Below are 23,605 nucleotides of genomic sequence, written 5' to 3' on the forward strand. Positions count from 1 at the left end.
AACTGGGTAGGCAAACATCTCCAGAGTGGTGGGGGAGATCGCGCAGGCAGAACCACGACGGCACCAAAGGCCTCGACGACAAGCGAGTGTGCTAGGAAGCTCTCAGAGCAGCGCGGGGTGCAGAAAAAGGAGTCACATCTCTCAGCCCCGTATCCAGAGCAGGCTTGGGACAGAAGCCGGGCATGTGAAGAGCAGTTGTGGCACACAGCCGGCACCACACACAACACACACACAGGAGGGGCGAGGGCCAGCAGCCTAGCGCTCGCGTTGGTTTTTCGGACTGCCTTGGAAGACTCTGTTGTGTCGAGCGCCTTGATAAGCGGCTCCTTCTCGAAGCGTGGGCGTTTGTGTGGGAGACGTTGGGGAGCAGCTGCACTCTGGAGAAAGAGGTCGAGGACGGCATGGGCGGAGAGTAGTCGGTAGTGAGAAAGGAGAAGTGGGGGAAAACGCACGCCAGTTTGCTGTGGGCCACCTTGGGCTGACCCTTTTTTCTTGTCTTTTTCAATCCAGAACTGTGAAAGTGCGTGTTGATTTGTAAGAGTTGCGAAGGTGAGGGGGACTGAATCAGCGCTGCTGCGAGACGGGTCGTAGTCGACACGTGAGCGGGTGCAACCGCACTAGCGGGTGAACCGCACGCACTATCTGTCACATGCACTTGGGGTTCAGGCCAACGACGCTAGACTGCAGCTTCGCGCACCAAACCCTTGTCATCATATATTTTTTTTGTCTCTCTCCCCCCGCAGGGGGTCGGTCAAGAGTAGTCTGGAAAATCAATTGAAAAAGGGGGTCAACGCCAAAGGGAAACAAGAGGGCAGTGGGACAGAAGAAAGAAGTTTATCTATGAGCATGCACAACAGTTCTTGCCGCCTGTCGCTCACACAGCCGTGTAGGCTGGAGAGACAGGCAACAAGGGACCAAGGCACGATTGCCTTACGCATAGCCGTACATGATGTGGCCCTTCTTGCGCAGCGCGTTCACAACATCGGACGCCGTCACGGTCTTCTTGCGGGCGTACTCGGTGTAGGCTGTGCTGCAGCGCACAATGTCCTCCACGTAGGCCTTCAGCACGGAGCGCACCTCTTCGTAGATCTCGGCAGAGATGCGCTTCACGCCACCGCGGCGCGCCATGCGGCGGACGCAGCCGCATGTGATGCCGCGGATGTTGTCGCGCAGCACCTTCTTCTGGCGCTTCTGGCTGCCCTTGGCATCAGCGGAGCGCTTGCCCTTGGCCATGGTCGAATGTGCTGGTGAGGAAGGGGGGAGGGTGTGCTTGGGGGAAGTAGGTAGCGGATGACAGCGTGGTGAGAAGGCTGTATGAGATCATCAAAGAGCAGAGATGTAGAGATGAGAAAGTCTTGAAAGAAAGAGAAGGCAAGAGACATTCACAGCCGCTGAAGGGCCGCGTAAAAGGTAGTAGCAGAACAGTGAAAGGAGAGGGCGTTGCGGCGGTACCTCCGGGCATGTGTTCAGCACTGGAAGCACGTCGAGCGACACGACAGGAGGCGTCGATCTTTCGTTGGCATGAAAGCAATTTCGAGCACTCCTCGCGCACCTTCCTTTCGTTCCGTTTGTAGATTCGTTACGTCACCCTTTTCGTTCATGTTAGGCGGGCATGTATATGCCTTCAAAGAAGTGCGTCTCGTGACGGTGTGGTACGCGTGCGTGTATCCAGCAGGCCCTTCTTCGATGCTGGCAATGGCAAACCACTGCGCCTCGCTGCGCGAGGCCGGCAGCCAATCTCAAGGACTGTGGAACGGGCTCGGGCACACGGCGAAGAAAGGAATGTGCTGCACGGTATCGTTGCACCACAGCTCCAGTTTCAACTTGTCTAGCACCGTCATCGCAGCCGACAGCGCTTTGAAGTTGCGCCGAGCCGCGAAGTGCCAGGCAAACCACTCACGGTATCGCCCATAGTACCGCCGTTTGCTCCCGGCAGCGAAGTGTAGGAAGGAGGGAAGCACATGCCTCCGGGGAGCAGCCGAGCATGCAGTAGACACCGAGCCGTCTAGGAAGGTCACATCGAAACAGCGCGGCAGGACCTGACGAACCCATAATGGGGGCGTGATGAAGGCACCCGAGGCGGTAGCGATGAGATCTCGGTCAGGAACAGTGAAGGACACGTCATCCCGATGGCGGGTGTAGTAGGAAGTCATCTGGCCGAGCCACTGCCGGCGTTGCAAATGGGAAGTGAACATGAACTCCGTGAGGTGGTCGACAGAGATGAGACCAACCGGCAGCCCAAACGAATCGCGCACGAGTCGGCCATCTGTACGGTGCCCACTCTGAAACAAGAGGCCCGCATCGATCTCGAACATGCGTGAGTAGTACCGCAGAACGCCGATGATGGACTGATCGCAAAACCACTCCCGCTTCACGCGGGGCTGTTGCTCCTTGGCGAACCGGAGCACACCTGCGGCCAGCTCTCGGAGTGCCCACACGCGGGAGATGTGCATGCCGGCATTGAGATAGTGCGCCGGGTTGCGACCGACGGAGAAGGCGCCGTTGTAGAAGAACTGGTCGCCGGGAGTGCGCAGAAAGTTCGCAGCCTCCAGCGAGGTGTTGAGTAAGCGATGACCGTGTCCCTGGGCGAAGAAGCCGGCGTATATGTTCTTGTAGTAATTCCAGTCCTCCTTGGACGCGCGGGCCGCGTCTTGAGGAGAAAAGAAGGACGCGCCGTTGCGAGCGGCTGCGATGAGGTGCGTGGTGATGTAATCGCCGGTGAAACACTGGAAGAGGCCATCGACGGGCTGATGATAGTAACAATCGTCGTCCGCGTTGAAGATAACTGGCGGCAACTGCACAAGCGGCCGCGACTGTTGCTTGGGTGTGGTGCGCAGAGTAGCCATAAAGATGGACCCGACCTGCTCTCCGTAATCCTCCCAGGCGCGCACTGCGGCGAGATCCAGAGCCGCCTCTGAGGCAGGGGAATAGCGCGCAAACTTCTGCAAGAACGGCACCACGTCAGATCCTGTCCACGCCACGTCAGTGTCCATCGTGACCACGATGTCCTCGTCCCGCAAGCCCTCCCGATCAAGATAGTCGAGGTAGTGCTTATAACGCCAGACGTGAGAGTAGGTATTATCCGCTCCAAGGACGCTGAGGCGGACGCCAGCGAGCGCACACGACGCGGTGACCATGCAGAAGCTCCAGTCCGTCTGATTTGAGGCTACGATGAAGTGAATTCTAGTGGGAGGGTGCGTGACACCGTCCGTGCCGTTGTGCTGCGACAGGTATGCGTTGACGTTTCGTTGCAGGTCCGCGTTGGCATCGGGGTGGTCACCAGCGTTGCGCTGTGGCAAGGGCTTCCTCTGTCCGAGCGCGGCGCGCCGCACGGCCTGGATATGGGAGTACACGTAGTGGCAGTGGGGTGTATTGGACAGCCAGACGACCGCGGCGGCACTCGTAACAGCCAAGATAAGCGCGAGAAACAGTGTGGAGAACAGAAAGCGCTTGAAGCGCAGCACGTCACTCTCAGAGCCGCACAGACGAACGAGCTCGCGCCGCATCCATCGTAGACCCTCCACTGCCGCTGCCTCGACAGAGCGACACTGCTGGCGTAAAGCCCGCTGTGAGGAACGCAGCAGCCTTACAAGATTTGGCATCCCTCTTTTTTTTCGAGGAGTCAATGTGGAGGGCAGCGCGCACGCCCAGCACAGCGTGGATGAGCAGGTATTAAGACGGAGTTCTAGACAGGGCAGCGAGACGACAGGAAAGTATGGCCTTTAGCAGAGATGGTGCAGGAAGGATAGAGCGGTGTGTTCTGATTTTTGGTGCACTTATAGGAAGGAATACCCAGGTTCATATTGGAGAGCACTTCGCACACTCGCAGAGAGGGTGAAAGAGAAAAGAATGTCCGGCGAGGGCGAAAGCGTGAAGGATGCAACGCCTTCGACAACTCTGCAGCGATGCTACGTGGGTCCTGTTTGGCCACACAACATCCACAAAGAAGGCCTCGATCTGAGAGACCAGAAGGAAGAAAAGTTTGCCGGGGTAAAGGAGTTAAGGCGACGGAAAAAGAGAAGAGGAAAAAAAGAAAAAGAGAGCCTTCGTACTGATGAAGCTGGCGTGGGCAGCATGAAGCGCTATCGGGCGGAGGGGGAGCACTGTGAAGGGCATTAGCATCCCCGGGTGGTCACGGGTTGAGGTAAAAGTTGACGGGCCAAGCACGCATAGCCTACACGCCAACGGGACACGGACCCTCGCAATCTGTGGCCACGTGCTGCCATACTGTTGCTCGCTCCTTGATTCGTTCACGCTGAGTCTTATCGTTTCGGTTTTATGCGGAGACCACATATAGTTGTCAGCTCTTCGAAATTGATGAAGCATCCGTCACAATAGTGTTGGGGTTCGTGTGAAGGGCAGGATGTCCGCCAACGCTGATGTATGCGAGGGTGCCAGCAGGGAATTGTGGCGGACAGAGAGGACGGCCCGTTTCGTTCATTCCATCTTGAGCAGGAAGGAGAGAGAGGAGCCAAGAGACCAGGAGACTGACATACCCGCGATGCGGTTGGGCACCGTGAGGGCCGTGTCGTCACCAAGCCCTAGCCCGTTTGTCAAGAAGCTGTACAGGTACGCCAGCTCCATGCAGGCCGTTTCCTCAGGGGTGGTGGCCCGACTCGCAGATTCCCGGTGGCACACCTCTTTCCCGACCTCCTTGTACAATGAGACGTAGACTGGCCTCCCCTCCTTGTGGAAGTGGTAGAGTCGGTCATAAAAGTAGGAGAAGGCGTAAACGGGATGCCGCCTTGACGGAAACAGCGGCTGCGGCACGCCACGCGCGCCACACGCATCAAACCTGCAGGTCGCCGTTGTTATGACATGCTCGCGAAATAGTCCTACACACGCGTCAAAGTCTGTGGCGTCACTGTTTCGAAGTTCCACGCCGTTCAGGTGCTTCGTATACCCTCTCGGGAAGCACGGGAAAGACGACGTCCCGTTCGCTTCAGCGAACAACGTCATCAGCTTCTTCTTCGCCTCGTTCATCCCAAGGCCGAGGTAGCTGTGCTGGTACACGGAGATGGTGCGCTTTGGTATGCGCAGCTGGTGGGCGTAGTTGAAGGGCAGCCATTCTCCCGACGTAGGCGTCGTCTCGAAGACGACCTGTGTCGAGGCACCTCCCATATCGATGGTCGCGATGGTGGCAACGTCCGTGTCGAGCCTGTCCAGTAGGTAGTTCACCGTCAGCCACCCATAGACGCCCTCTTGAGCGCCAGAGATGATGGAGGCGCCACGAGACTGAAACGGAGATGCGTTGAGTGCTTGCTGGGCAGCGTCCAGCAGCACCTGTTGGTCGGACTCAGGTAGGAGCCGAAGGCCGGCGGTAGCCTTGAGGGTGACGGAGGTGCACCTCTGGTAGCTTTCTGGGACCACCTCATCAGCAAAGCGCAGGAGCCCCGTAAGCGACTCCTTGGCGCCGTCCGGGTCGGTGGTAAAAGAGGACAGACCCGGCTCTATACGTTTGAAGCGCTCTTTCAGAAGTACGACACCGGTGCGGCTGCGCTCGTACTGGAACACATGCACACGTGAGCCAGTGCTGCCGGCGTCGATTACGATGTCGTAGACGTTCGCGTACGCCGAGTCACATGGGGAGAACAAAGGGCTTTTATGGTAGACAATGAAACCGAAGAGAACAAGCACACTAAGCACAAGGGTGCCGGCGACACGCAGTCGCTTCGACTGTTGAGTCATGCGCCGCACCGAGGAGTACGGTCGCATCCCATCCTGATACACAAGAGTGCCACGTAGGTTGGAGTCGAGCAACGTCAGACGTGGAGCAAGGAATGAGGAGGCCGCAGAGAGCTGCACGCAGAGGAGGAAACTAAGGACCTCATGCAGGTCGTAGTGAACGTGAGAAAAAAAGGAAAACAGCACATTAGAAATGAGGCCAGTGAGCGCGGAGAGAGAGAGAAGCGGAGGCAATGTAATCGTAGCGAGTGGGGTAGCGAGAAGTATTTCGTCAGAAAGAGTGGGTTGGAGTGGGAGACTATAGAGGCAGCGCGCAGAGCAAGCTGCAGTCTATAGCCCCCGGCAAGGTGGGTGGGGGAAGACGAGGGTAAGTGACGGGTGAACTGTAATCGTCACCGGTGCTCACCCCCTTTGGGTAACAACGGCAAAGTTGACAAATAGACAGTGCGTGCGCGGAAGTGCGGTCGTGGAAAGGAACGACGGCATTCTCTTTGTTTCTTTTTCGTATGTGTGCGAGTGTATGCCCAAAGTGTCATCACTCTTCGCCCAGAGGAGATGTGTAGCTCTCCTGTGATCGGCAACACTCGCACGAGTCTGAAAGCCACGAGCAGGCACCCCACACTCACACAAAAGAGGAAGCACAAAGGGAAACGGAAAGTTAAATGGTGGGATCCTTAGTATTCATGGTTGGTCAGAATGAATAAAGGGAGGATAAGCGAGTGGCTATCGCGCATGCGCAAATAATGAGAAAGCAAGGCCTAAAAGAAAGGGCACGCACAGAGACGCACACGTATCCCCTCTGGGAGGAGAAAAGACACGTCAAACATGGGTGCGTGTGGGAGGGAGTGTAGGTGACGACGAGCTGGGCGGTAGTTTCGGATTCACTCCGTGCCGGGCGAATCATTTGCCAAGCGGCGGTAAAAATCTTTAATGTGCTCGACCGCCTCTTCGGCGGAGTCAGTAAAGAGCAAGCTGTCGATCTCCTCCTGCGATATCACGCCATAGTCAGCCAGAGCCTGCCAGTTGACCACCGTCCGCCAAAACTCCTTGTCGAGCAACACCACTGGCAGCGAAGGTATTTTCTTCGTCTGTTTCAGAGTGAGCAACTCGAACAGTTCGTCCAGCGTACCAAACCCACCCGGGGCGACGACTATGGCGCGACACGAGTACATCATCCAGAACTTGCGGGTAAAGAAGTAGTGGAACTCAAATGCCAACCCCTTCGTCACGTGGGGGTTGAGGCCTTTCTCAAACGGGAGGGAGATACCCATGCCCATCGTCACAGCGCCAGGTACCGAGGCTGCACCGTGGTTCGCCGCCTCCATGAATCCGGGGCCACCACCTGTAGTGACGACCAGGTCGTGAAAGCGCTTCTGCAAGTCGTCCAGGGACTCCGATCCATCCTCTGGAGTCAGTCTGAAGTAGTCGGGAATGTGCCTGAAACTGCGGTTGATGATATCCTGCTCCTTCTGAGAGAACTCTGCCACCATTCGTGCCATGTTCTCCACCATGTCGACCCACTTGCACATCCACTGCGTCTTCTTCAGGCGAGCGAGCTCGTTCTGGAGGCTTGCCTTCGTGCAGTCCTCTGTCGCAGCCGCCAGTTTGGAGTGGATGTCCTGGACGGTGCTGTCGTACTGCGCCTGAGTCATGGAGCGGGCACTGCCGAAGAAGAGAACGGTGGTGCGGATGAAGTGCTGCTGAAGGCGTTGCTTGGGCTCCTCGAACTCGCACAAGATGCGGATCATACGCCCTGAGTAACTGTTGAGAAACTCCATGTTTCTGTAGGACTTGACGGTGGGAGTCAGCTTCTTGCCGGAGAGGTCCTCTCCCTTCTGGACATAAGGGGAGGACTCGTGCGAGTGGCGCAGGGTCGACATGGCCGTTTATATGGAACGCAGTTTATACGTATCTGTATGGTCCGCAATGTGTGTTTGGGGGGGGAGTACCGTTGATGAAAGCACACAAGAGACTCCTGAAAACACAGTTGAAGGAGGAAAAGAAGTTGCGAAGGCGTGCGTCTGGTCGTGTCGTTTTTGCTCGAGTTGTGATGGAAATCAAAAGCGCGAGAGAGAGACTGGCGGGGAGGAGCACAGGGAGGAGGAGGCCCCACACGTTCAACACCCAAAGATGGACAAGGAACAAAAGAAAGGAAACAAACAAAGAAGCGGCGGAAGCACACACGCTTGTTGGCGTACGAAGACAAAGGCAGTCGCAGGGTCGTTGTTTAAGGGGTTCTCTGTCTCTCTGCGGGTTTGGGTCTATGTGTGTTTGCAGTGCGCCAGACGATAACGGGGATGCCCCTTACAAGCAAGGAAAAATGGACAAAGGGAGAGGTGCGACAGCCACGGGCGAAGATCTGATCTTTTTCCTATGCGGTGCGCGCACCGGTTGTGAGAGACGGAGGAGCAGCAGAGGACGAGCATCGTGCCAATCAAGTGTTCGGCGAAGTAGTGACGGCCATGGGGGAGTGAGAAAAGAGGATCGATGCAACGAGGGGGAGGGGGTGAGTACCGCAAAGACGTGCAAGGTGAGTGTGTGAAGGTAGTGGGTGTGCAATCGTGAGAAGACGCAGCGCATGAAGGCAGCAAAATGAGGCCATAAGTAGGAAACAGTGAGTGGGTCAGGTTCGTCTTCCCCCACCCCCTTCCCTAAAGGGACGTCTCACTGGGGAGAGGAGGAGACGTCAAGGCAAGCCGACCAGCTGAGGTCGCGGTGCCTTCTGGGTGCACATGTTAGATAGAGGTGAGTTTTCGGGGCGCTGAATTGCCCCTCCTAGAGAAACAAGAGCGGGGAGGAGCAGATTAAGATTGCCGGTCATTCCATCGGACTAATTGCGGATGCGCGAGTAATGCGTATCGTATCCAACCATTATCCATCACGTTCGTTTTGCTTGTGGTTTTTACGTTAATGTGTGCATACTCTACACTCGCTAGACGCTATCGATAGTCCGCTACTGCATCGGCTCTTATCTTATTGTTTTTCCTTGCTGATGCTTGGCGTTTGTGTTTGGTGGTGTGATGGTGAACATATCGGTGTTTGCGTGTGCGCTTTGTTGCTGGCATCAATGATGGCACGAAAAGACAACCATCATCTCCAGCACCACCTCGCACCACTACAGCAAAGAGATAGACACTTCCTTCATCGCTTTCCGATTGGCACATTCGCTGTCCATATGAGTCAAACGCCATTCTACACCACCCACTGTCCACCACTCGCCAGCCTGCTACAGAAGGCCCCGTCGCCTCGTGCGAAGCATGCCGCTCACACACGCGTCGCCGCCATGCAGCCGTCCCAGCCAGCTGAGAGCACGGCCTCTGCCTCACACTCTACGCACCACCGCGCCGCGGGTCGCCTCGCAGCCGCTCCCATCATGCCGGTCGCCACCCGGTGCACCCCCCTCGGCGTGGCGCGCAGGCTCCCCCATCCCGTAGGCAGTGAGGGCCGGGTGGGGTGCGCTCGAGTGAGGTTGGCGCTGTGCCCGTCATGCGGGCGCACCAACGCGTGCACCGTTGCAGGGCGCCCCGATGCCGCGCCATCCAGCGCCCGACTGCCGGCATATCGGCGGCGGCGCATCGCTGTGGCCTCCGCACGTGCTAGGCACATGACCCTGGCACCAGAGGTGGTTCCGGCACTGGCAGGGGATAGGGAGGGGGGCTGCCTGGCTTCTCCAGACAGGGTACTGGCGTACCGGACCCCTACATTACCCTGAGGTGTACCCCCGTCATGAGTGCACAGAGAGAGGAAGGCGAAGGAAAAAGAGATGGGCTGGGGAGACAACGAGGGAAAGAGAAAGAAAAGCGAACGAGAAAAACGAAAGATACATTAGGAAAACAAACATTTTGCACACACACACACGCGCGCGTACCGAAGTCTGGAGCATACACCAAAGGGAGACACGAAAGAGAAGCCTGGAAGGGGTGGGGAAAGGCAGAAGCGGAGAGCAGAGGAGGGACAACAAAAACAATAGAACACCAGACGCAGTGTGCAGTCACTGCCGCGCCACCACTTGCACCACCCCACCGACGTGCGTGGCCAACTCCACAGCGTCACCCTCCACACCTCTGTCGCCTGTCGGACTGTAGGGCACCTCCCGTCGTCTTCGCTAGTGCCATCTCGTCATCAGCCGCGTCGAGCGGCATATGAGACTCAGGGGCATCTAATTCGCAGCATACACAATGCACATCAAAACCACCAAATCGGTCTTCTGGGTACCTCAACCGGGAACTGATGTTGCCCCCCCCCCCTGCACACGCACCGTCGGCTGCAGAGTCTTCCTCTCACGCAGCGGTTCGGGTGAAGTCGGGTCGACGGCGCGCGTTCAGTACTTGAAGACCTGCTCCTCCTTATAGCCTAGTGCTTTCAGTAGCCCGCCTATCGGGCCCTGCTGCGGTGGCTTTCCCGGCTCAAATAGCTTGTCGCCGCTGATCGCCTGCATCATCGGAGGGGGACCACATACGAGGATCTTCGTGTTCTTCTCCCCTGGCTTTGGCATAAAGGTGGTTATCATGGCACTATTCACATAGCCGATACCGCCTAGCCACCGGTGCGGCACCTCCAGAAGGGTCAAATACATGTTGAAGTTGTTGTAGATCTTCTGCATCTCAATTAGCTCGTTAGCAAGCAGAATGTCGCGGCGCTGGTTGTTGGCGTAGATGAGAGAAATGTTTGTCTTGTCTTTGGGATTTTCTAGCACAGCACGAATCACCTGGTACATCGGCGAGATGCCGGTACCGCCGGCAATCATGCCCACGTGCTTCCACATGTTGGGCTTGTACGCAAACTTCTCAAAAGGGCCCTTGATGAGCAGCTCGTCACCTGGTTGCATGGAGAACAGATAGTTGCCCATCTTTCCCTTCGGATACTTCTTCACAACGAGCTCAAAGTGGCCCTTGGTGCTATTAGAGGAAATGGGGGTGTATGGTCGAGCAACGTCCTTGCCGTCTGCATCGGTGTACTTCGCGATAATGCACGAAGAAACTGGCATGAAGAAGCTATCATCGGCACTATCGAGGGCAAAGTAAAAGCGGCGCGTATCGTGCGACTCGTACCGAGAGGAAATCAACTTGAATGGCTTGTACTCATCGGGGGAGAACGTCTCCATTGGTTTCTTGGCGCAGCTGGCCGCTAAGTGCTCCGACTGCTTCGTGGTACTCCACATGGCACCAACGCTAACACCGCCTACTAGGCCGGCGACGGCGCCAGCAAGAAAACGAGCCATGATCTGCAGATACCCACAAACACTACAACGTTGCTATCGTAAAATGCTTTTGTACCCAGGAGCCGAACGGAGAGGTGAGGGCGAGTTTGTGTACAGTGGGGGAATGGGTGGTGGTGTGTCTGCCTGTGCAACGCCTGCTATCAATCACGAAAACAAAAGCGAAAAGAGGCTTGAAGCCTGGCGTTGGAGGAAGAATGGAGGTGCCGGGAAAGGGAGAGGAATCGCAACGACGTTTCTAGCACGAGACGCCAAGGCGGAGGAGCGCAGAAGGGCAAGTATGGAGACGATGGGGGGGGAGGTAAAAGCAAAGGAGGAGAAGAAGAGAGAGGAGAGATGGAAGATGACGCAGAGCGGGGCCAACAGCGAATGCAGAGGAGTCCACCGTTTTTTTGTTTCCAGTGCTCCTATCGGATCGAAAGAAAATTTCGGAGGAGTGGCCACGCAATGGCGTGCGTTCGAGCATTGGCGGAAAAGCACCCTCGAGCTGCAAGGGAATAGGGCGAATCCCTGAGAGATGGGGAATCGGTCGTCTATGTCGGCGTCTACGCTAGCGAATGTTCACCTTTTCGGTTTCATTATGTGTGTATGGGTAGAGGAGGACACGTTTAGGCGGCGTATGGGTGTCTCCAAACGAAGTCACATCTTGAACAGAAAAACAGAGATGAAGAGCTGTCTCTGTGACATGCTTCCCCTTGTATAGAGAAGCACGCCTCTCGCTGAGTTCCCTGGCGCTTGTGTGTGTGTCTGCCCATGTGTATTTGCTCTTCCATCCTTCAGACCTGACGTTGCCATTTAGTGAGAAACAGAATGATACATCAGAGCGTTTTGTGGAATAGCTCCATGGGTGCCCACCTTGAAGTGAACAAACACACCGAAACGCACGGCCCCATTACGAACATAGACATGCACACATGGAAAGAGGGACAAGTGGCGTGCGTAGTTTTTCTCCTTCGTTGTTACTGAAACTTCGCTTTCGCTTTAACGGGACACCGTGCACGAAATGAGCTGAGCAAGAGCACACGCACATATATATATATATACACGCGCATGCCCAGAATGACTGAGAGAGCGAGAGAGGCGAATGCGCCGAACATCAAAGGAAGGGAGAGAGAGAACTTCACAAATTCAAAACAAAAGACAACAGCAAATTTTAAAAAGAAAACAGAAAAGGCAGACATCACATACAAGCACAACCACAAACGCGTTTTGTTCAGTTTTCGTTTCTGCGACGTGTCGGCGCTCTGCCTCACGCAACAGGAGTCAAACGCCATTCTACACCACCCACCGTCCACCACTCGCCAGCCTGCTACAGAAGGCCCCGTCGCCTCGTGCGAAGCATGCCGCTCACACACGCGTCGCCGCCATGCAGCCGTCCCAGCCAGCTGAGAGCACGGCCTCTGCCTCACACTCTACGCACCACCGCGCCGCGGGTCGCCTCGCAGCCGCTCCCATCATGCCGGTCGCCACCCGGTGCACCCCCCTCGGCGTGGCGCGCAGGCTCCCCCATCCCGTAGGCAGTGAGGGCCGGGTGGGGTGCGCTCGAGTGAGGTTGGCGCTGTGCCCGTCATGCGGGCGCACCAACGCGTGCACCGTTGCAGGGCGCCCCGATGCCGCGCCATCCAGCGCCCGACTGCCGGCATATCGGCGGCGGCGCATCGCTGTGGCCTCCGCACGTGCTAGGCACATGACCCTGCCACCAGAGGTGGTTCCGGCACTGGCAGGGGATAGGGAGGGGGGCTGCCTGGCTTCTCCAGACAGGGTACTGGCGTACGGGAGATCCTGGGATGCCATGCACCGAGAGGTGTGTGTACCCCCATCACCATCATACAGAAGGGGGAAAAACGCACAAGTCGGAAACGAAGAGCAAGAGAAAGACAGAAACTGTTGAGCTAAAAACGTACAGATACACAGGCAGAAAAAGAGACGCACACGGTTGGGGAGGGGTGGGTGCGCCGTGCAGCTAGCAAGAGCAGGGAGAGGCATTCACGAGAAAGAAGAAGGAAGAGGAGGTGCAGCGACAAACGCGAAAACAGCCGCATGGGGACATTGATCTTGATAGTGGCTGTTGTCAGTTGAGGGGGAGAGGGGCGAGAGAAAAGGGGGTTTCGACGCACCGCAGGACTCGAAGCTGAAGAAGGAAAAAGAAGTAAGGTGCGCTCCTCTGTTCTCGCTCATTGCGCCTCCAAGAGTGCTCCTACGCCGTCGCTCTTTCGTGTGGTGGGTGCGCAAATGCGGAGATGGTGATGGCCTTTGGTGATAATGTCTTAGTCGTTTTTACTTTTAAGGCCATGTGAGCTGCGGCGGTCTGGCAATCGTATGGAGGTACAGCAGAGAAAGCGAGAGAGTAATGAGAACAAAAAGAAACATAAAGATGCGTAAACGGAGGCAATGGTGAGTGGGGAAGGGGTGACACCCACACATAGCGAGAGAGAGAGCATGAAAAGACGAGACAAACAGAGGAGAAACAAAGGAAGATAAAAATGAAAACACACGAAAAAAAATGAACAGAGAAGAACGTAGCGATCAAAAGCGCATACACACACGCACACACTGAGTCAAGAAAACGTGACTTTGAGCGCTAAGCCAACGAAGATATAAAGAAAGAGAGGGAGAGGAAGGGAGTGAGGGGGTGCGCGGCTCGTCGTACTCACTTTAACCGGGTCAATGTGAGTACTCTGTGTACGAGTTTGATCATGCACCGTCTCGAGAGGGCGAAACAAAAAAGGCTTGCCGTGTTGTCTGTTTGTTCAGAGGCCCACAAGACAGACGACACGCGAGTCTCCGATCGCACACCACTGAATGAGGGAGCGAGAGAACAACAGAGAAGGAGAGAGAAAATGAGAGACACACAGTCCAACCACATGAGCTAGCTGCATGAGGGAAGCGTAGCCGAGTAAAGTTTTTTCCCCATCACCACCACCATGGCTTCCATAGACGGGAGTCTCGCCGTTCTCTACCCCTACGCTCTCTTTCCTCTTTCCTCCTCTCGCCCCATTCTCGCCTCCCAACCATACACCCACTACTTTTGTTGTTTCTTCTCTGTTAAGCACCTAGCGCACGATTGAGCCTCCAAGGCGCCGAGCACAGCTAAGCTGTCGCCGAGACTAGCAGTGACGCACACTTCTTGTCCAGTCTTTACAGTGCGCCCTGCCTTGTATCGCCTCTGCGCGTGTGTAGGGAAGCTCTCCTCCGCTCCTCGCTCTCTCGATTTATTGCTGTTTCCTCACGAGATCAACAAAAGAAGCCCTTCCCCTCCCTGTTGCGGTCCTCGAAGAGGCTGCTTCATGCCTGACATGTGTGCTGCCGCTTTCTCCCTTGCGCACCTGCTGCTGCTCTCTCGCCGTCTCCAACATTGTCAGCTTCGTCTCTCGCATCTACCTGTATCGCACACTGAGACTAGCTTTGCCGCAGCAAGCTCGCGCGAGCACCCTGACACAGTCACGCGCGTATGGTGCCTTGTGGGAGATACGCTAGGTAAGGCGAAGAAAAGGGGGACGACGGAGGCACAGAAAAGCCCGCGAATGCGCGTTTGTTCATCGCCCATCATCTCCACAGGGTGCCCCCCCCCCGTACGAAACAAGAAGGAGCGGAGGGTCGACGAGAGCAAAGCGCAAGAACGCAAAAGGACACCCATCGTCGGGTTCAGCCCCCCTCCACCGCAGAGAACAAAAAAGAGGAAAAATAAAGCATACGGGGCAGAGAATATAAACGTACATAGCCGTAGCAGCAACACAGATATCATCGATGAGGGGGACGAGGCTGTGGGGACGCGGGGAGAGAATCGAGTGGCCAACACGACAGCGATGAAAGACCGTAACGAGGTAGACGGGAGAGAGCGGTACAAAGAAAGCGCGGGTATGCGAGGGTGTGGGTCCTGTTGCAGTCTCCGAAAACGCGCAAATAGAGAAGGGGAGGAAAGAAGACAAAAACTACACACACACACGGAACGAAAAAGAAAAGAGGGCCGTGTTGACTGACGTGTAAGTCCTCGTGTTCGTATGTTGTTTTCTCCGCGTCACTTCCTAAAATTGGACAATAGGAATGGAGAGAGGCACAGAGGCACAGAGAGCCACGCAGGAGGAGGGGGACAGCACGCATCGCCACGCAAACTATTGTGCAGGCATACGCACACGCACTCCGTAGCTGAACCATCAAAAAAAAAAAAAACATTTTAAAGTGGCATGATAAGCCAAGAACAAAAAAAAGAGGAAGGGGGGAGAAGTCGGCAACGTCAGTCGGTCAGGCAGTCTATGTGTGCAGAGATGAGTGTGCGATGGGAACGAAAAAGAGTCGCGCCATCGACAAAACCAAATAGAGAGAGACATGGCGACACATGGTGGCTCAGACACGAGCACACGTAAAAGGGAAAGAGGGTGCTCTTTGTTTCCCTTCCCCCCTGTTCCCGATTTTTGTTTTCATCCTCATCTTTGCTGCAGTGAGCTGAAAAGTATAGAACAGCCAGGAGGGCCGTCGAATGGCGAATGATGAAGGCCAAAAAAAGTGCGTTCGAGTCGAAAAAGGGGGAAGAGTCCCATGGCTCTTAACTCAGCCTTCTCGCCCACACTTTTCGTCACTACCGTCCGTTTTACTTAGCTTGCATGTCCAGCGGTGGGGCGTGGGTATGCGGGTGTTTGTCAGTGGTGGTGTGGGAGCACAGGGATGGCAGAGGTCGGTGGAACCGCGTCGAAGCAAAGTGGAGTGCAGCAACACACCAAACTGAAATAGCTGATATAAAAAGCGCGATTAATGTGCACCGTTGCCATCACGTGCACCGCTGCTGCCTTTGCGCGCCGATTCCTTTTATCTTTCTCCTATAGCGTCTTCCCTTCCAGCCTAGACTTCTCCACCTCTACTTTCAAAGTCAGGTTCCGCTGCCCTCCCTTGTACACATGACAGCATCCAGTACGTGAAGTCAGACAGTCACAGCGAAATACGTGTTGTGTGGCTTTACCGATGGAGAGAAGGAGGGGAGAGGAAGGTTAGCGGGATGGCGGCGGCATCGCAGACGACAGAAACGCAAACGGAACACAAAAACACATAAAGTCGCGGAAAAGCAGAGAAAAGGAGAAAACAAAAAGCTCAATCGAAAGGAGGAAGTGGTGGTGGTGAAGGCGAAAAAGAGAAGCGGAAGGAGGCGGCAAGCGTGCGCGTGTGAGAGAGAGAAGAGCCTCGAATACAAGCAGGGTTGCGCACAGCACAGCGCCACAGAAATCCGCATCGAGGGAGACACCGAGGGAACACGCACTCAAATAGAGAAAAGGAGAAGAAAAAACGTCGTCGCACATTTTTGTTTTTGATGTCGAAAACAAAGAAGAAAACGAGCGAGCGAAGAGATCGAAAGCATGAGCTGACGGTCGAAGAACGCAGGTGAGAACAGACATAGCACGAGACACGTAGGCGCGCACGCACAGATAGGGAAATGGAGAGAAGGAGGGTAGCCCAAGATAACACATAACAGATACAAGACGATGCACAACAGTCATACACACCGGGAGGCACGTGGCACGTGAAGTCGGAGAGAAGGGGAAAAAAAGAGAGGGAAAGAAGATCGAAAAGGTCACACTGATCCACTTGTCGTTCACATCTCGACCTTGCATCTCGCCTTCTCTCTGCCACTACCCCCCCACTCGTCACCGCTTTCCGGTCTTTTCCCATCGCACTCTCCTTGGGAGTGAAGTCGTGTGAACACCATCCCTTTATTGGAGCATCCTCTCACACGCGCATGTGCGGAGATGCCGGTGTTGAAGGTGGGAAGTTGTGTGAACACGGAGGGAAAGAGAGATGGAAGAGAAGCACTTTCCTGCTCAGTCTCTCCTTTCGCTCCTCCCTCCGCATCCGCCTTTGCTCTTCACTAGTGTTATACTCCCCCTATGCTCTCTCCCCTCCCTCCCTGCGGCCGTCGAGTTTGTGGCCGTTAGACACTCAGTTTCACCTTTTCCCCTTGCTGCGCGGCGGCATCGACTTGGTCGATGTTTCGCCGCCTTTTCGCCCTCCCCACGCCCGTCCTCCTCAGTTATTGGTTCATCACGCAGAAGCAGAGGCGTGTAGACGAACGCGAGGGGATGTACGCTGGCTGAACGGATCGGGTGTTTACATTGTGTTTTTATGAGTTGTACAAAGAACATGTGGGCGAACAAGAAGACACGAACTCGCACTGTACTGCACCACACATTCGGCCTTAGCTGTAGCCGTCTCTGTCTCCTGATGCTGCCGCTGCTGTGGCTCTGTCCTTCCCTTCTCCTTTCGCGTCGACATCGCGATGATGATCGGCGAGGAGAAAGAGAGAGAGCAAGTTACGTAGAAAGCGCAGTGCCAAGTGAGAGAGCACGTGAGGGAGGCAGACGTGAGGGGGGGGGAAGAGACAAGGGACAGTTGCAGAAAAAAAGAAAAAGAAAAAGAAAGGGGACGAGGAAAAGAGGAACGCAGATGAAAAATGAAACACGAGAGAGCCACGCAGCGCCGTGCCGATGAGTGGTTCGGCGCTCACTTGTTTCGTTGGTAAAGGCAATGTTTGTTGTTATGTTAGTCCCACGCAGGCTTTGTTACGTTCTCCTTATCTCTCACTCGCAAGCACAGACTCACAATTTCCCACACGCATGTAGAGCCATGTGTATTGTTTACTTGTCTGTGTCCGTATGACAGTACACACGTTGGTGTCTTTTCTTCGCCTTTTACGATAAGTATGTGAGGACGGTGGCCCATGGCAGCTCTGCATCGACGAGGGCGTTGTGGTACACGGCGTAGACGCTGGAACCGTTCTCTGGTGCATGCAGGCTCTGCAGCAGGTTCATCACGACCGTCGTGTCGAATATGTTAAGCGTGCACCAGCGGGAGTACATGAGACGTAGCTGCCGGACGCGGATGCTCTTGCGCGGGTTCGAGCCGGAGACGGACAGCGTGTGGTGCATAATGACTTCCATGGCGGCCATGGCCTGGAACAGCGGGCCAGAGCGGCGCTTCAGCATCTCACCCACAAGCTCGTCCACCTCGGTGGCCGAAAGCAAGTTCGCGCCGTTCACCGAGACAGTAGAGCATGCGAGGAGAGCACCAATCACCTTGGCCATCTGAACAAGCTGCGAGATAGTGGAGCCGTTGCCGGTCTCCGCGAGGGCAAGGCTTACCAAAGCCTCCCTCCACGCCGCGGTGCGCTCGCTGGCATCGACCCGGGCGCGGCGCAGCACGACAAACTCGGCATCGTCGGCCACCTTGTGAAACAGCATACACTGAGACAGTGGATCATAGTGGCCAACGCTGCTGATGGACTCCATCTGCGGGATATTGCGCGTATTCGGCGTCGTCGGTGTGCGGCACTGGGGTGTGGTGCATGGAATGCCGGTCTCTGAGAGGTTGCTGACACTGAAGAAGTATGGCAATAGCCGAAAGCGGCACTGCAGCGCCACGCGCAGCGTCGCCGCCTCACTCTTCCGGTCGGCGATCGTGTTCAGCAGCGACACACCAATCGAGAAGGCACTCTTGACAAGGGTAACCATCTGGTCCGTGCCGTTCGAGGTGGTCAGGTCATGCAGCATGACGTTGAAGAGGCCTAGGTGAAGCAGGTTCTGCACCTCGTTGATGTTCGGCAGCGTAGACACATCGGCAGCGTAGCAGCGCTGGATCATGTGACCCATGTTCTCGAACATGCGGGGGCATTGGTGGTATTCCGCCTTTTCAATATCGAAGCGGATCCACTCAATGATGGCGGAGATCAAGTCGCTGGGCTGGAAGGAGGGGCATGAGGTGAGTATCGAGGAGAGCAACTCTGTGATGCGTTGCCGCTCTTCGAAGCGTGAGGTATCGGTGGTCACCTGCCGCAGCCACCATGTCAGGCACAGTACCTTGTTCTTGAGGCTCATCGCACTAATGCCATTCAACACGGTCGCCTCCTCCCTGGGGTCGTTGAAGTTCTGTATGAGCTGCTGTGTCACCTCCTGGATGTTGACCACCTCCGTCGCTCCCACCATCGAAGTGCGGCTTCGCGGCAGCGAGGAATGCGGCGGCGCGTTGCTGAGGGAGTGAGAGGCGGGCAGGTCGATCGACGGGCGAATATAGGTGGAGGCCGGGGACCGCCGCTCCGGCAGGGAGCCCTGCACAGGCGCGTTGTAGGAGGGGCGCAAATGCGAAGGGCTCAGCGAGGCCGGCTTCGGCGGGACGTAGGTGCGCGACAAGGTGGGGCTGTTGCTGGGTGTCGAGGGAGAGAGAGTGATGCTGGCGCCGAAACCGGAGTTATCGCGGAACGCGACGGAGGCTGGTCGAGAGAGTGCAAAGTCGCAGCGCTGCATCGTGTTGTCCTCGCTCGGGGTCATGATGGAGGACTGCAGGAAGGAGGTGCTGGTCACGCTGTCGACATGCTTCATGGACGATGAGCGCTGCAGGTCGTCGCACGAGTCCGCCTCACGCATCACCCGCTCGCTGGAGACCCACCCCTGCTTCTTGTTGAGGTCACTCAGATCCATCATGAGAAAGCGGATGCGGGGGCGCGGGTGCGAGTTCTCGACGGCCTTGGCCACGCCTAGGTAGCGCGCCAGCATTAGCGGGCGGCGCTCCTTTAGAATCGGTCCGACGGTGCGGATCAGCGTCGAGAAAACCTCGAAGATGTAGTCCTCGCGCTCGACAGGGTTGCTCGGGTCAAAGTCGCCGACGAGCAGCTTGAACATATTTTCCACGACGCGCTCCGTCACGAGGTTGATCTTGAAAAGCTCGCCAAGAAACTTGATGTTGCCAACGAGGCGGTTCTTCAGGCGAGTGCGCTTCATGTCCACCTCCTCCTCGCTGTAGGGCTTGCCAGTGGTCCGGTCGACCTTCTCGTCGGCAGTCAGCTCGATGGGGCGGTGGAACTCCTCGTCGCAGGTGTGTAGAAGCTCGCGGTTGATCCGGTTGCAGAAGAGGCGGTCGCGCAGCTCCGCCTCTAACTCGCGCTCGCCATCCTTCATCTCGCACAGCTCATTGAAGAGGCGCGCGTACAGCTCACTGTACTCTGGCTCCTGCACGGCCTTGTCAAAGAACACCTTGACTACCTCGTGCAGCTCAGATTCGTCCGCTTGACGCAGCGGGAGCTGCATCAGCTCCTGAAGCAGCTCCGTAAACTTCTGCGGGGTGATGCGGCTCAGCACCGACATCACCTTGTGGTGCACCTGTCGCACCGGCTTCGCGCGTGTTCTGCCCTTTAGGCCGGAGCCCAGCGCTCCGCGACTAATGCCGTCCTCCGAGTTCAGCACCTCGCTCATTGACAGTTGCAGGTGCGTCGGCACCTTCAGCGTGGGCACCTCCAGGTACTGCTGCACACACCAGCGGAGCACGCCGTGTGGCGTGTGCGAGGCATCCTTCCGGACCGACATGAACATCTCCACCGGATACACACGCGCCGCCGTGGCCACCTCTGTGATGGTGTGAAAGAAGGTGTGCACAGGAGTGCTGAGCGGAGAGAACAGGCTGCTTTGCAGACTCTGCATCGACAAGTCTGTGAGCGGTGCGAGCACAGGTGCGCTTTTTGGTTTGACATCTGGTGACTGTCCTAACGCGGTGGGTGGTGCTAGGATAAGTCGAGGAGTCAGCGGCTTCTTCTCCACCTCGGCGCTCGTCGGGTACCATGGGCGAGCCGTGGCCGTGAGTGTTTTCTTATGTGGCGGCACGCACTTCACGAACTTGGGTGGGCGGAAGACAGACTCAGTGCGGCGCTCCCTCTCGATGAGGGAGCGGCTAATCTGTGTTTCCATCAGCATCTTCCAGTGAAGAGAGGTGAGAGAGTGAGGCGAAGGGAGGACTGGGGGAGGGGGGCAAATATGGACGCACACGCGCACGGACACGGGGAACAAACGAAGGGAAGAAGGGCTGAACAAGGGGGAGGGGGTTCGGGGGGCAGGAGAGAGGCGAATGTGCGCGCGGATGTGTGGGAGGTCACTTTCAATAGCAACACGACAAGAAAGAGTGAGGGGCAGCGAGAGGGGGACGCAGACAGAGGGGTTATAATGGGAAGAGAACGGCACGCGGCAAACAGAGATCCACACCATGCTGTGCACGTACGTGAGCCTGCGTCCGCGAGATGGAACGATCACGAGGCTAGAGTCAACGCCAGCACGTGTTTTCAAGACGGAAACTCGTACAAATGACGGAAACCGGCACACATGTGTCACCCAGTCTTCCAGTGCACTTCAACTATTTTCTTTCCCGACAAAGAGACGGGTTCACCTGATGACGGGAGGGGGGCACCCACCCACACTTCTCGGTGCACAGCATCCCAGGGCCTCCCGTACGCCCCCATGCTGCCAGTGCCGGAACCACCTCTGGTGCCAGGGTCATGTGCCTAGCACGTGCGGAGGCCACAGCGATGCGCCGCCGCCGATATGCCGGCAGTCGGGCGCTGGATGGCGCGGCATCGGGGCGCCCTGCAACGGTGCACGCGTTGGTGCGCCCGCATGACGGGCACAGCGCCAACCTCACTCGAGCGCACCCCACCCGGCCCTCACTGCCTACGGGATGGGGGAGCCTGCGCGCCACGCCGAGGGGGGTGCACCGGGTGGCGACCGGCATGATGGGAGCGGCTGCGAGGCGACCCGCGGCGCGGTGGTGCGTAGAGTGTGAGGCAGAGGCCGTGCTCTCAGCTGGCTGGGACGGCTGCATGGCGGCGACGCGTGTGTGAGCGGCATGCTTCGCACGAGGCGACGGGGCTTTCTGCGGCAGGCTGGCGAGTGGTGGACAGTGGGTGGTGTAGAATGGCGTTTGACTCCTGTTGCGTGAGGCAGAGCACCAACACGTCGCAGAAACGAAAAAGATGCGCGCCAGCCTCTAGAGAAAGCGCTTATCCTCTGCCCCTGTTTGGTTGAGCGCAGCACATGCACGATACATAAGAGCAGAAAGAAGTCCAACGGCGTCCATGAGGGCTACACGAGGACACACGTTCACAAAGCGAGGTCACATGGCGACATCAACATCTCCCGCGTTAAGCTTCAGGGCCGCTGTCGTCTGCGTCCTCGGCCCCCGCCGCCACTGGAGAGCGCAGAGCGAGTGGTGCAGACTCGTACATCGCCAAAAGATCAGCCGCGCGCGTGCAGGCGGCACCCAAGTGGCGGCGCAGCCCACTGAGTGGATCGTCCGGCGCCGGTGGTAAAACGCAGTTCAGTCCCGCCTCCTTCGCCATAGCCTCTTCTTCGCGAGCGAGCTCAAGCAGGCGCTGAACCTGTTCTTCCTCTATGACAGGTTCTATGGCCTGCGCCCAGGACGGCCGAAGTGCTGCAACAGATGAAGGCACGTCATCAGCCGGGGCTAGCGCGAGCGCCGCTGCCCGTCGCTGCAGCGCGTGGAGGCGCTCATTAACGGGCTGCATCTGATGCGCCATCTTCTCATGCTCCCTTGCATAGCGCATGTAGGCGTTCCCGAGATCTGTGGTTGTTTCCGTGACATCGGGCAACGCGGCAGCAAGCACGTCTGTCGCTTCGTCCTTGAGGTGCTGCAAGGCGTCTTCGGTCACCACCGCGCCGCGGACGGCTGCAAGGCGCCGGGCCTCTGCCTCCAAAACGCGAAGCCGCTTCTCCTTTTCTGGGCCAAGCACATACGGGTTCGCCATTAAAGCAGCAGTGGCGGAGGGGTCGAGCAAGTGCTCGACACGCGTCGCCTCACTAGTCGTCAGACTCGCCTGCGGCCGCACAGCAAACGCCGGCGGCCTCGCCGTAGACAGTCGGCTGGACTTCGAGGGTCGCGCCGGTGGAGGGGATTTGGAGAAGCGTGTCACCTGATGCACTCGTGCGCTGTGGTGCGCTGTGGACCGCGTCGGGCGGATGGGCTTTGACAGCGGGGGGCGTCGCACTCGCTGGCTCGGTGGGTGGCTTGTTGTCGGCGGCGCCTCACTAGACAGCAGAGAGACGGCGATAGATGTGACCCCCTCGGTCCTCGCAGCACCTTCGTCGGGCGAGGCAACGAGCGCAGCGTCACCTGCTGGCACCAACTCCGTCTCCCCTTCAACCTCACAGAGAGAAGCCCCATCCTCGAGATCATCGTCTTCGATGGGCACCTGCACATGTCCAGAGGCCCCAACGCGGATCTCGTAGCTGCACCCCTCGTTGTCGACTACGGTGATAAAAGTGTTGATCTCCTCCTGCAAAGCTTCCATGTGCGCCTCAATGTCCGCCGTCGTCGTCGCAGGGACGCGGGGCCTTTCCACAGGTGCGGTCTTGGTGCCGCCGTCACCCTCGGCGCTTGCGCTCGAGTGGGTAGAGAGGTAGCGGAGTACGTCACCGTCGGAGATGCGCCGGATGTCCTCCGCTGTGAACTCCGCGCAGAGGCCGCCTCTGGAAAGGTGCACCGTCTTCTGCAAGGCAGCCTCAGCTTTGGCGACGGAGGGCAAGGGCATGCGCACCGGCACCGCGCGTGCTACAGCGCTCCCTACTCTACAGCTGACATCTGAGTCTCCATCGCCTTCCCCGACGCCGCTAACGGATGACAGCACTGAAGAGGAGGAAAGCGACGGCGTTGGCGACGTCCCACGAAGGTCGGCATCGTGTATGCCGAGGCGAGACGCGATAACGTCACGCCGCACCTTGGGTCCGCGATTCACTCCCACAACGCTCCCGTCTTCTGTGTCGGTAGCCACTGCCGGCGGAGACGAACTCTTTTGCAGCGGCTGACTCATGATCTCTCGGAGGTGGCAGCTTCCCGATGCACATGTACGCCGTACACAGACGCAGAGAGTCGTGGGGGGACTTCAAG

The 23,605-nt window shown here is 57.2% G+C and overlaps 7 protein-coding genes across 7 annotated transcripts; all 7 read right to left on the minus strand.

The window, feature by feature from the left end:
• Positions 1-930: 930 nt before the first annotated feature.
• On the minus strand, positions 931-1,233 carry LMXM_15_0010 (histone H4; the record flags this gene model as incomplete). The annotated part of the gene is made up of 1 exon (XM_003873476.1): positions 931-1,233. One exon carries the CDS (start codon positions 1,231-1,233, stop codon positions 931-933), a length of 303 nt encoding a protein of 100 aa, XP_003873525.1.
• A 506-nt stretch (positions 1,234-1,739) lies between these two features.
• Positions 1,740-3,602, minus strand: LMXM_15_0020 (conserved hypothetical protein; the record flags this gene model as incomplete). Its single annotated transcript, XM_003873477.1, has 1 exon — positions 1,740-3,602. One exon carries the CDS (start codon positions 3,600-3,602, stop codon positions 1,740-1,742), a length of 1,863 nt encoding a protein of 620 aa, XP_003873526.1.
• An 835-nt stretch (positions 3,603-4,437) lies between these two features.
• On the minus strand, positions 4,438-5,715 carry LMXM_15_0030 (putative nucleoside diphosphatase; the record flags this gene model as incomplete). The annotated part of the gene is made up of 1 exon (XM_003873478.1): positions 4,438-5,715. One exon carries the CDS (start codon positions 5,713-5,715, stop codon positions 4,438-4,440), a length of 1,278 nt encoding a protein of 425 aa, XP_003873527.1.
• Positions 5,716-6,566: 851 nt separating this feature from the next.
• On the minus strand, positions 6,567-7,565 carry LMXM_15_0040 (conserved hypothetical protein; the record flags this gene model as incomplete). Its single annotated transcript, XM_003873479.1, has 1 exon — positions 6,567-7,565. The coding sequence occupies one exon, from the start codon at positions 7,563-7,565 to the stop codon at positions 6,567-6,569; it is 999 nt and encodes a 332-aa protein (XP_003873528.1).
• Positions 7,566-10,006: 2,441 nt separating this feature from the next.
• On the minus strand, positions 10,007-10,846 carry LMXM_15_0050 (putative cytochrome-b5 reductase; the record flags this gene model as incomplete). The annotated part of the gene is made up of 1 exon (XM_003873480.1): positions 10,007-10,846. One exon carries the CDS (start codon positions 10,844-10,846, stop codon positions 10,007-10,009), a length of 840 nt encoding a protein of 279 aa, XP_003873529.1.
• A 6,731-nt stretch (positions 10,847-17,577) lies between these two features.
• LMXM_15_0060 (conserved hypothetical protein) lies at positions 17,578-20,625 on the minus strand (the record flags this gene model as incomplete). The annotated part of the gene is made up of 1 exon (XM_003873481.1): positions 17,578-20,625. The coding sequence occupies one exon, from the start codon at positions 20,623-20,625 to the stop codon at positions 17,578-17,580; it is 3,048 nt and encodes a 1,015-aa protein (XP_003873530.1).
• Positions 20,626-21,842: 1,217 nt separating this feature from the next.
• On the minus strand, positions 21,843-23,249 carry LMXM_15_0070 (conserved hypothetical protein; the record flags this gene model as incomplete). The annotated part of the gene is made up of 1 exon (XM_003873482.1): positions 21,843-23,249. One exon carries the CDS (start codon positions 23,247-23,249, stop codon positions 21,843-21,845), a length of 1,407 nt encoding a protein of 468 aa, XP_003873531.1.
• Positions 23,250-23,605: the final 356 nt, after the last annotated feature.

Source organism: Leishmania mexicana, chromosome 15, assembly GCF_000234665.1.
Source record: "Leishmania mexicana MHOM/GT/2001/U1103 complete genome, chromosome 15".
NCBI lineage: Eukaryota > Euglenozoa > Kinetoplastea > Trypanosomatida > Trypanosomatidae > Leishmania > Leishmania mexicana.